This window comes from Vipera ursinii (genome assembly GCF_947247035.1).
Source record: "Vipera ursinii genome assembly, chromosome: 1".
NCBI classification, from domain to species: Eukaryota; Metazoa; Chordata; class Lepidosauria; order Squamata; family Viperidae; genus Vipera; species Vipera ursinii.
This window is the reverse complement of record NC_139512.1, coordinates 111,376,745-111,389,418: the sequence shown is the minus strand read 5'-3', so window position 1 is coordinate 111,389,418 and position 12,674 is coordinate 111,376,745. Positions and strand designations below refer to the sequence as shown.

At 50.8% G+C, this 12,674-nt stretch overlaps 1 protein-coding gene across 1 annotated transcript in view; it reads left to right on the top strand.

The window, feature by feature from the left end:
* Positions 1-12,674, top strand: part of SYT12 (synaptotagmin 12) — a gene marked incomplete at its 5' end in the record, with an annotated part of 50,452 nt that overhangs the window by 36,429 nt on the left and 1,349 nt on the right. The window contains one exon of the mRNA XM_083349002.1: positions 847-980. Within this exon, the coding sequence (XP_083205128.1) occupies positions 847-980 (134 nt within the window). The remainder of the gene's footprint in view (positions 1-846; positions 981-12,674) is intronic.

Below are 12,674 nucleotides of genomic sequence, written 5' to 3'. Positions count from 1 at the left end.
TGGTAGCAAATGACTTTATTTCTAAATGCAGTGAACAATGCACATTTGCTACCCAGATTCTGAGACTGAAATTCATTCCAACCACTCAGTAAAAGCTTTGAAAAGTAGAAAAGATGTAGTGACCCCTGTGCCCCAGTTCTCTAAAGCGGGTTTGCAGGGCCAAAGGGAACAAACACAGTGGCTGAAAATCTCATTCCTCCCACATCAGTCATCAGGTAGAATACAAAAATAATAATAATCTCCCCTCTCCGTGACCTTAACTTTTAAAATTTGCTAAATCTACGTTATAGATAATTGATTTTTCCAATCATATAAGGTTCAAGGCAGAAAATATGGAGAGGGATTGATTGAGGGATGGAGGCACTCACAATGTGTTGCCAAGTTTCTATGATCTTTTCCAGAAGATCATAGCAGGACAGCCATTGTATATTTTGGAATGTCTCTCTAAACATCAACCTACTTAAATAGCTGTTAGCAGAAATTGAAAATCTGTAGGAGGTTACTGTCTTTGAAGAAATTAGGAAATGATCGGTTAATTTCCTATTTTAATTAATTGGATTTCTCCTGGTTCTGGTCAGCAAGTGTGTTTGTAGAAGTTAACCTACCCTGAAGAGCCTGATTATAATGCTTTAAAATCAGACTATGATGTGATATATATATATATTTCTGGTCATGTGGCAGCATATTTTCTATTCATCCTTGATCTCCAGAATAAAAAAAACCGAGGTGGTACACAGTAGCAGAAATTGCAGTCACTGAAGCTATGACAGAGTTTCAAAGATAAAATAAGGATGGTGCAAAAACCATTTCTTTTGACTATGGATCATCTCCTTATTCTTTCTTCAGATCCTTTTGTCAAAGTGTACTTGCTGCAAGATGGGAGGAAGATCAGCAAGAAAAAAACTGCAGTAAAGAGAGATGACACAAATCCAGTGTTTAATGAGGCCATGATTTTTTCAGTGCCAGCAATTGTCCTGCAGGTAAGAGCTCTCTGGTTCAAGTTTTTTTTTTTTGCCCAAGATGGCGACGGCCGCAACCTAAGCTTCGGGCGCTCTTCGAGGGCTCCAAAGGAATTAGCTCAGGGAGGCCCACGGTATGTTCAGGCGACTCTGGGGGTGGGGGATTTAATAAACAGCTGCTGGGCACTAATCTTTGCGGCGCGGAGCCCCCCCCTCCGAACTAACGGCGCTTGAAAACTGCCGCCTGTCGACCTGCTGAGCTCTATTATGGCGCCGAACGCTGCTGCAGCACCGTGAAGCCCGGGACGCCTTGCCTTATTTCTGTCCTCTGCCGGCTTGCCGAGGCGACTTTGGGGATCGGGGGATTCTGGAACAGCTGCTGCGCGCTGCTCTCCGTGGCGCTGCCCCCCCCACCGAACTGGCGGCTTGCTGATCCGGACTGGCGGTGTTTGAGAACTCCCTGCCTGCCGATCTGTCGAGTTCCGCTATGACGCTGATAACTGCTGCAGCGATGTGGAGTCCGGGGCGCCTTGCCTTGCTTCCTTCTTTTGCCGGCTTGCCGAGGCGACTTTGGGGATTGGGGGGATTTTAAAACAGCTGCTGGGGTGCTGCTTTTTGTGGCGCTGAGCCCCCCCCTCTGAACTAGCGGTTTTCTGAGCTGAACTAGCGGCGTTTGAGAATCTGCCTGCCTGCCGACCTGCCAAGCTCCGCTATGGCGCCGAGAAGTCCGGGACGCCTTGCCCTGCCTTCCCTCTTCTGCCTGCTCGCCGTGGATACCCTCCGCTTGTCGGAGGGGCAGCGGTGACGATCCTGAAGTAGCCGAAGGACCACTCGGGACGACAGGCTAGTTAACTAAAAGGTTTATTTAGAGCAAGACAAAACAGAATAACTCACCCGGCTTTTATAGCCGGCAGCTGTCAGTGAGGGCCAATCAGGAACGTCCATTTTGGCACCGCGTCTATCTGGACCAATCCGCGTCGTCTGTTCTTGACAGTTCAGGCTTCCGCATGGCTCGGTGTTTTGACAGCCGCGAGCTGTCAGCGGTTGCGCCTGCGCTGTGCGGGGAACTTTGACAGCTGTCAAAGTTCCCGTGTGTTCTCCTGTCAGATTTGCTTTTCCTCACGTATACGGTTTAATCACATCTAACTTAACTGTTTACATATATAATACACCCCTTACCCCTCCCCTGGAGCGTTTCCTCCCTCTCTGTCGTTGGAACCTGCCCACTGGTAGTCCTTTAGGTAGGTGGGGGCCCTTCGGTTCCTGGTGGAACGACGTGGAAGTGGGGCGATGTCTGGGTCTGCCGGTGGTGCGTCTCTTTGCTCCTCTTCCTCTTGGTTTGGTATCGGTAGTATTTCTGGAGGGGGTTGCAGGTTGAGTTCCGACGTTTGGGGTTCTGGGGTGTATGGCGGTTGTCTGGGTCTGAGTTGGTCGATATGGCGGCGTAGGTTGCCGTGAGTTTGTGTGGATATTAGGTAAGAAATGGGTCCTGTTTGTTGTAGCACTGTCCCTTGGACCCATTTGTTTTTATCTGAGTAAGATCGTGCCCATATCATTTGCCCTGGTTTGAATGTGTGGATGGGGGGGGTTTGTTCGTTTTCTTCCGGGTATGTGTCAGGATGCAGTCTGTCAAGCCGCGTTATCAGCCTCCTCCCCCATCTTAGTTCCGCTGGTGATTTGCCCGTTGTTGTGCATGGAGTTGCGTGTTGTGACATTAGGAATTGGCTGAGTCGCCTTTGCCAGTTCCCCTTGACGAATTTTTTTAAAGCTTCTTTTGTGGAGCGTACCATAATTTCAGCCATCCCGTTAGTCGATGGGTGGAAGGGTGCAGACGTGACCAGCCTAATACAATTCTTCATAGCGAATATCTGAAATTCACGAGAGGTGAATTGAGGGCCATTGTCTGAAACTATGGTGTCTGGGAGGCCGTGTGTGGCGAATATTTTTCTTAGGGCTTGTATAGTGGCTCCAGACGTTGTTTTCTTAAGGGGAGTGACTTCTAACCATTTAGAATAACTGTCCACTACAATTAGGAAACTCTGTCCCTGGATAGGTCCTGCAAAGTCTAAATGTATGCGTGACCATGGGTTTTTTGTTGTTTCCCATTTGTGGATTGGTGCCTGGGGTGGTTCGTTCCGGGTTGCTTGACAGGTATAGCACCCTCCTACATATTTTTCTATTTCCTTATCTATTCCCGGCCACCAAACATAACTTCTGGCCATAGCTTTCATTTTGACAATGCCAGGGTGTCCTTCGTGTAAGATGTCTAACGTTTGATTTGTGTTCTTATTTGGTATTATGACACGATTTCCCCATAGCAGGCATCCCCTGTGTGAAGATATTTCATTTTTCCTGTTGAAGTATGGTTGGAATTGGGGGTGTGGGTTTTTTGCTGGCCACCCTGTTGTGGCCCACCTGAGAATTCTGCTGAGTATTTTGTCCCTAGCTGAGTTGTTCGCTATAATCTTAGCAGAGAGGGGACAGTCTGGAAGTTGCGAAATTGCTAAGATCATCCCAGCTGGGGCTGGGGCTGGGTCATTGCTAGGGATTGGCAGTCTGCTGAGGCAGTCTGCGTGTCCTAATTCCTTCCCTGGTTTATGGATTAACTGATAAGAATAGGCAGATAAGAATGTGGACCACCGTAGTATTCTCGGTGAGAGAATCTGAGGTGTTATTTTATTCCAAGTGAATATCCCTAATAGGGGTTTGTGATCTGTGTATATAGTGAAGAGTCTCCCATAAAGATAGTCGTGAAATTTTTTGACCCCTGCCACTATTGCTAGGGCTTCTCTGTCTATTTGTGCGTAATTCCTTTCTGCTTTTGACAGAGTGCGTGAATAAAAGGCTATGGGTCTTTGGGTGCCATCCTTGTATAAATGACTTAATACTGCCCCAATTCCATAGGGAGATGCGTCGCAAGCGATGCATATTGGTGTATCTTCTCTGAAAAGGGTGATCGTTGAACTATTGCAAATAATCTTTTTTAGTGATTGGAAGCTATTTTCATGAATTTTGGTCCAGGACCAGGCAGTTCCTTTATCCAGGAGTCTATGCAGAGGCTCTGCGATAGTGGCTTTGTGGGGGATGAAGGCATGATAAAAATTTAATAATCCTAAAAAGGCTTGGAGTTCTTGTTTATTCCTTGGGCTAGGTGCTGTTTGAATAGCCCTTAGTTTGTCTGTGGTTGGGTGGATGCCCTGTCCGTCTATTTTGTACCCTAGGAACTCTGTGGAGGTGACTCCAATGGAGCACTTTTCCCGCTTAAGTTTGAGGCCGGCTTCTCTGAGCCGGCTCAGCACAGCTGACAGTCTGTCAGCTAAATTTTCTTCATTTTCTCCGGCGATGAGAACATCGTCGAAGTAGGGGCAGACCCCGGGTATTCCCTTCAGGGTTTTCTCCATGATACCCTGGAAGATACCCGGGGCTGCTGATATGCCGAATTGTAGCCTTTTTACTTTAAAGGCACCGCGGTGGGTGACAATTGTCTGGGCTTCCACGGTGTCATTAGTGACAGGCAGTTGCAAATACGCCTGCGTGAGATCAAGTTTGGCGAAAATGGCGCCGGAGCGGATGGAAGCAAAAACGTCCCTTACCGCTGGCACTGGGTAAGCATGGGGGCTAAGAGCTACGTTGAGGGTCGCCTTATAGTCCGCGCATAATCTTATTTCCCCATTAGGCTTAACCGGGGTGACTATTGGGGTCTCCCAGCTTCCCCCCTCTGTCGGTTCAAGCACCCCGAGCCCAACGAGGCGCTCTAGTTCCCTTTCAATTTTTTCTTTAAGGGCAAAGGGCACTCTCCTAGCTCTTATCTTAATGGGTTGGATGGCTGGGTTTAATTGTAAAGAGATGGGGGGACCCGTGTATTTCCCTAAAGTGCCATCGAAGACGTCTGCATACTTATTGCAAACGGCTTCGAGACTGGGTGATTGTACAGTATTTACCCCCGTTATGGCGATCCCTAACGGTCCGAACCAGTTCAGCCCTATCAGGTTGGTGCGATTTCCCGGCGTTACCAGTACTTCTAGGGGACCCTTGAAAGATCTGTACTCTACTTCCACCTTAGCCCTCCCTTCCAGAGGAATAGGGGTTTTCTGGAAGTCTGCTAGGTGGACCTGGGTTTGCCTCAGGGGAATTTTTCCCTTGCCTTGTTGACAGATCTCCTGATAAGTTTTAAATGAAATTAGGGAGACTGCTGACCCTGAATCCACTTCCATGAGGCAGGGCACCCCCTGAATTCTTACCCTGATCTTAACCTTTGAGCTTAGGCTGTTTACCCTGTCAATTGTTTCTACCAGGGCCCCTGGCAGTTTTTCTCTGCTGGCCTGGGTAGCTGGCCTACCTGGGGAGTTTGCCTCCAAATCATTGATGTTGTCACGGCCCTTGCTGCGGCACACCGGTTTGATGTGGCCGGTCTTCCCGCAATTGTGGCACTTAGCGTTTCTAAACCGGCAGCTTCCTCGGGCATGGTTGCCCCCGCAGCTGGTGCAGGCGGCCCGTTGCTCGTAACGCGGCGGTGGCGGAGGGGGGTTCCTGGACCTTCGGCGGTCCGAAGTGTCGCTTCTCCTTGGTTGCCTGCGTTCCATTCTGCGCTGCAGGGCTTCTCCGTCGGTGAAATCCACCGACTCTTCGCTGTCGCTGAGGGTGGCGCTTTCTTGGAAGACGGTCGCTGGGCTTTCTGGGGTCGTGGTAGTCGGCTTCTTCTTGTGGTTGTACTCGTAGGCCATGATTTCTCTGGTCAGCTCTGCCAGGCTCATGTCGGTCTTGGATGTCAGCTTCTTCTGTAGGCGTTCGTCCCTCAGGCCGATCACCACCTGGTCTCTGATGCGGTCTTCTAGGTTGGGGAAACGGCAGTTCCGCGCGGCGTGTCGGACCCCAGCGATGAAATCGTTTGCGGGTTCGTCTGGGCGTTGTTTCTTCTGGGCGAATTGAACCCGCCAGTACAGTTCGGATCGGGCTGGCATGTAATGCTTCATCAGCTGGTCTACCAGGTCCGCGTAGGATACTTCGGTGATGGGCACCGGGCTGAACAGCCCCACGGCAGCGTCGTAGACGGGGGGTCCGCTGATGTATAGCAGCGCCGCGGCCTTCGCTCGGTCATCGGTGATTTTGCTGACAAGGAGGAATCCCTCGACCTGGCCCAGGTGTGATTGCCACCTTTCGGGATGTCGGGTGTCGAATTCCCTCACGCGACCGAAGTTTGCCATGTCGTCCGGTCCGTGACAGCTCTGGCCGGGAACTCTCTTCCGCGGCCGTGACTTCAGCTCTGGAGCGATCCCACCTTCGTCGCCAGTGAAGTAGCCGAAGGACCACTCGGGACGACAGGCTAGTTAACTAAAAGGTTTATTTAGAGCAAGACAAAACAGAATAACTCGCCCGGCTTTTATAGCCGGCAGCTGTCAGTGAGGGCCAATCAGGAACGTCCATTTTGGCGCCGCGTCTATCTGGACCAATCCGCGTCATCTGTTCTTGACAGTTCAGGCTTCCGCATGGCTCGGTGTTTTGACAGCCGCGAGCTGTCAGCGGTTGCGCCTACGCTGTGCGGGGAACTTTGACAGCTGTCAAAGTTCCCGCGTGTTCTCCTGTCAGATTTGCTTTTCCTCACGTATACGGTTTAATCACATCTAACTTAACTGTTTACATATATAATACAGATCCCACCGGTCGGAGACCTTCTATGACCATTAGCTGGCTGGCGCCGTTTTTGGCGGCGCGGAGCCTTCTTCTCCTCCCGGATGGTGGTTGCAGACGGTGGGCCTGGTCATCGGCCTCGGCGGACATGTTGGCGAATTCCCGGACTCAGTACAGCTGCTGGGATTGCCTCTCTCCGCCGTTGGAAGATTGCCTGGACTGGCGGACGGGCGTGTGGGAAAGAATGTTTCTATTCTCCCCCCCCCGAGACTGGCGGCGCTGGCCGGAGATGCGAGGATTGACAGAGGCCTGGCCTGCCTGTTCTTACTTTTCTTGTTGACAGGCAGGCATTATGGCTAGCTCCATGCCAGATGGGAATTAAGATCCCCCCTATTGACAGTCCAGTGTGGCCGGGACCGGACCGTGGTGGGAGGACGGTTTTGGACTGGTCAGCGACCACCTCACTGGTGTGAGAGACCAGTTGGGGTGGGCCTGGCTTAGGACCCCTCTTTTCTCTCTCTGCTCCAATTAGACTCCTCAGCCGGAGTGAGAGGACGGCTGAGGTTGTCCCTTGGATTTCCATCTCAGGTGAGAGCTGAGATGGCCTTGCAGTCTGAGAGATATGCCCACTGGACTCCTTTCTCCATCTATGTACCATCAACGAGCGATCCTCTGGACAGATTTACAACATTGGCCCTAAGAGACTATTCGAGCGCAATATTTATTTATTTATTTATTTATTTATTTATTTAATTTATATACCGCCCTTCTCTCAAGAGACTCAGGGCGGTTAACAGGGCAATACGTAAAAGACAAATACAAAAGTTAAAATTATTAAAACATGATTAAACAATGCCCATAGTACAAATAGTACAAATTTAAAATTAAAGTCATAATAACAAACCCACCCCATCCCATCAGGCCAGGCCCGCTTCCTTAAAGAGATGGGTTTTAAGGTCGCGCCGGAAGGAGCGGAGGTCGGGCGCCATCCGGAGCTCTACCGGAAGATGGTTCCATAAGTCCGGTGCACCCACAGAGAACGCTCTCCCCCTGGGGGCCACCAGTCGGCATTCTTTGACCGGCGGCACCCTGAGGAGGCCCTCTCTGTGGAAGCGTACTGGGCGGAGGGAAGTTAACGCCGGCTGCAGGTGCTTCCCAAGGTATTCTGGACCCATGCCATGGAGGGCTTTGTAGGTCATTACCAACACCTTGAACCTCACCCGGAAGACAACTGGCAACCAATGCAGCTCGCGGAGCAAAGGTGTAACACGGGAGTATCGGGAGACCCCCGACACAACTCTCGCGGCTGCATTCTGTGCCAGCTGGAGCCTCCGAGTGGTCTTCAAGGGTAGCCCCATGTAGAGAGCGTTGCAGTAATCAAGACGAGAGGTCACGAGCGCATGAGTGACCGTGCGCAAGGCATCCCGGTCTAGATAGGGCCGCAACTGGCGCACCAGGCGAACCTGGGCGAACGCCCCCCTAGTTACAGCTACAATATGGTCTTCTAAAGAGAGCTGTGAATCTAGGAGGACTCCCAAGTTGCGAGCCCTATCTACAGGAGGTAATGACTCACCCCCCATAATGAGGGGTGGAATATCCTGAATATCCCGGGATGCCGGTACGCACAGCCACTCCGTCTTGTCGGGGTTGAGACGAAACCTGTTCCTCCCCATCCAGACCCGGACCGCCTCCAGGCACCGGGACATCACGTCGAGGGCATCACTGGGGTGGTTTGGGGTCGAAATGAAAAGTTGGGTATCATCAGCATACTGATGATACCCAACTCCAAAACCACGAATGATCTCACCCAGCGGCTTCATGTAGATGTTGAACAGAAGGGGCGAGAGGACCGACCCCTGAGGGACTCCACAAGCGAGAGGCCTTGCGGTCGACCTCTGCCCCCCCGTCAACACCGACTGCGAACGTCCCAGGAGATAGGAGGAGAACCACTGAAGAACCGTGCCTCCCACTCCCAATCCCCTGAGACGCCGCAGCAAGATACCATGGTCGATGGTATCGAAAGCCGCTGAGAGGTCTAATAGGACTAGAACAGAGGAGTATCCTCTGTCCCGAGCCCTCCAGAGATCATTCACCAGCGCGACCAATGCCGTCTCCGTGCTGTACCCAGGCCTGAAGCCCGATTGGTACGGGTCTAGATAATCCGCTTCATCCAGGACCAGAGGGAGCTGATGTGCCACCACACTCTCAACAACCTTCGCAAGAAAGTGAAGGTTGGAGACCGGACAAAAGTTATTCAAAACAGCCGGATCCAAGGTAGGCTTCTTGAGGAGAGGTCTCACCACCGCCTCCTTCAAGGCGGCGGGAAAACTGCCCTCACTCAAAGAAGCAGCTATAACCGCCTGGAACCAGCTTCGTGTCCCCTCCCGGGCTGCATAAACCAGCCAGGAAGGGCACGGGTCCAATAAACATGTGGTGGAGCTCAGCCTCCCCATGATCCTGTCCACTTCCTCCGGAGTCACAGGATCGAACTCCTCCCAGATGACATCGACAAGATCACTCGTGTCCTGATCATCCGATACTGCCCAGTTGGAGTCCAAACCGGTCCGAATCCGAGCGATTTTGTCCGACAGATGTTGACTAAATTCCTCGGCAAGCCCCTGCAAGGGATCCTCACTGACCTCCTGGTCTAACTACTTTGGCGCCCTTATCGCGTCCGCAGATAATCGCCCGGCCGCCCTGTTTAGGGTGACTCGCTCCCTCTTTAACCAGGAGGTGAGAGAGGATCCCTTGCAGGGACGAGCCGAGGAGTTTAGTCATCATCTGGTGGACAAAATCACTCGGATCCAGACCGGCTTGGACTCTGACTGGGCAGAGTCTGATGTGGAGGAACCAGGCGGTCTTGAGCACGTTATCTGGACTGAGTTCGATCCTGTTTCCCCTGATGATGTGGACAGGATCATGGGGAGACTGAGCACCACCACCTGTTTGTTGGATCCGTGCCCCTCCTGGCTTGCTTATGCAGCTCGGGAGGGAACACGAGGTTGGTTCCATGCAGTAATAACTGCTTCCTTGAAGGAGGGTGTCTTTCCTGCCGCCTTGAAGGAGGCGGTGGTGAGACCCCTTCTCAAGAAGCCTGCTTTGGACCCGGCTGTTTTAAACAACTATCGTCCAGTCTCCAACCTTCGCTTTCTGGCAAAGGTTGTTGAGAGTGTGGTGGCGCACCAGCTCCCTCTGTTCCTGGAGGAAACTGATTATCTGGACCCGTACCAATCGGGCTTCAGGCCCGGACACAGCACGGAGACGGCATTGGTCGCGCTGGTGAATGATCTCTGGAGGGCTAGGGACAGGGGTTGTTCCTCTGTCCTGGTCCTATTAGATCTCTCAGCGGCGTTTGATACCATCGACCATGGTATCCTGCTGCGGCGTCTCAGGGGGTTGGGAGTGGGAGGCACCGTTCTACGGTGGTTCTCCTCCTACCTCCGGGGCCGCTCGCAGTCGGTGTTGGCAGGAGGGCAGAGGTCCGCCCCGAGGTCTCTCATTTGTGGAGTTCCTCAGGGGTCGGTTCTCTCGCCCCTCCTGTTCAACATCTATATGAAGCCGCTGGGCGAGATCATTCGTGGTTTTGGGGTGGGGTATCACCAGTACGCTGATGATACCCAACTTTTTCTTTCCACCCCGAACCAACCCAGTGATGCCCTCTCCGTGATGTCCCGGTGCCTGGAGGCGGTTCAGGTCTGGATGGGGAGAAACAGGCTTCGTCTCAATCCTGCCAAGACTGAGTGGCTGTGCGTATCGGCGTCTCGGGTAAACCAAGTTATTCCATCCTTAATGATGGCGGGTGAGGTGTTACCCCCCGTTGATAGGGCTCGCAACCTGGGCGTCCTCCTGGATTCACGGATCAATTTTGAAGACCATATAGGAGCCGTGACCAGGGGGGCTTTTGCACAGGTTCGCCTGGTGCGCCAGTTGCGTCCCTATCTGGACCGAGACGCCCTACGCACAGTTACTCATGCGCTTGTGACCTCCCGTTTGGACTACTGTAACGCTCTCTACATGGGGCTGCCCTTGAAGACCACTCGGAGGCTTCAACTGGTGCAGAATGCGGCCGCGCGAGTTGTAATGGGGGTTTCCTGATACTCCCATGTAACACCTCTACTCCGCGAGCTGCATTGGCTACCAGTTGTCTTCCGGGTGAAATTCAAGGTGCTGGTTATCACCTATAAAGCCCTACATGGCCTGGGTCCGGGTTATTTGAGGGAACACCTGCTGCCGGCATCAAACGCCCTTCGCCCAGTGCGCTCCCACAGGGAGGGTCTGCTCAGGGTTCCGCCGGTGAGAGATTGCCGGTGGGTGACACCCAGGGATAGGGCCTTCTCAGTGGGAGCGCCTGCCCTCTGGAACCAGCTGCCGGTGGAGCTGAGAACTGCCCCCGACCTCCGATCATTCCGCCGGGGCCTGAAGACCTGGCTCTTTGAGCTCTCGGGCCCAGGCTGAGGAGAAATTTTAATTGGGGTTTTTAAGTCTACAGGGTCAATTTAATATTTTTTAATTCGGTTTTTAACTTTTGTATGTTGGATTTTTTAATTCCCTGTAAACCGCCCTGAGTCCTCAGGGAAAGGGCGGTATATAAATCTAACTAAATAAAATAAAATAAAATAAAATAAGTGATGTACCTGGTGCCCTCCAATGAACCACCACCACCCTGTCATGGGCACGGGCATTAAAACACGTACACTGCAGAAACAAGCTGGTGGTTTTGGCATCCATCTCTAGCCCAAGCATTCCTGAGACATTACGTGCTATTGTGCAAGTGGTGTTGAAGGGCACATATTCTGTTCAGGCCCTGATCTATAACTTGACTAGAGTCTAGTTGCCTGTGATACTACAGATGAGCTGGTTCTGAATCCTTCCAGTCAGGATTGTCAGCAGTGACTCAAGTAGTTGTTTTCCCCACAACCCTACTGCTTGAGATGCTTTCAGCTAGAGATGCCAGGGATTGAATCTGGGATCTTGTACACACTTCTAATGTGCTCAGCTAGGCAGCTGTGCATTTTCTCATTTCAGTTTATGCCGAGTCAGGTGAATGGTATATGATCATAAGTTAACTTCTGGCATGTCAATATAACTATTTTACATGTAAGCATATCCTGCTAGACTTACATCAGTCGCAGACTGCTTAAACAGAACCATTGTCATTGGCCCCAGAACTTGGAGTAGTGACTCCCCCTGTGTGTCCTTCAGAGTTGGAGGGAAAAGAGTAGAATTAAATAGGTCTGTTCCATCTGCAGGGTTTATGGTACATGACTGTGCTTTCATAGCAATTAAAGCCAGATCATTGGAACAAAATGCTCAACTACAAAATGAAGCAGAAATGTTAAAAAAAATACTTGGGTGAATGAGGGTGTGTGTTAAATTGTGGGTTTTTTATTCCTCTATGCTGCCCAGAGTCACTGTGGGTGAGTTGGGTGGCCATATAAATTTACTGATTTTTAAAAAAAAAAATCCTTACTTTTGACAGTCTGTAAATAATTGAGAAGTAGTTTTGTCAACAAACATAGACCATTTAGGGATTATGGCAGATATAAATACAGGGCGGTTTATGCTGTACCTTACACTAAACTGCTTATGTCAGTGATCATGTGTACCAAAGGTTTTACGTGTATCACAGACTGAAATTAAAGGCAGCCTGTTGCAGGGTGCCCCAAATTAGGGCACTGTGCTAAATTCAGACCAGCAAAAGTAAATAAACTGAAACAGAATAGGCTTATAGCATTCAGTTCTGCCTGTCTTAGTCTTGGTGATTTCACAAGTTTTTCTTGATGGAAAATAGATTCTGTCTACAGGGATTTGGCATAAAAAGCAGAGGCTTTCAAATTAAATTCTCCGGGGGAAAAAGCTGTCCGGGGAAAAGACGTAAACTGTACCACCATGTCACTTGGTAGGCTGAATATAAGATTCCTTTTGCTTTTCAGTCATTCAAAAGCTCTTGTGCTGAAATCTAATGAACCCCATCTAAAAGAATAATCTTCAAATGAGAAGATACTGTATGAGGAAGCTTTATTCAGCAGCAGCATGGAGACAAGTAAAAGGATGGGATATCACAATAACCCAGAAAAGGCTTACTTT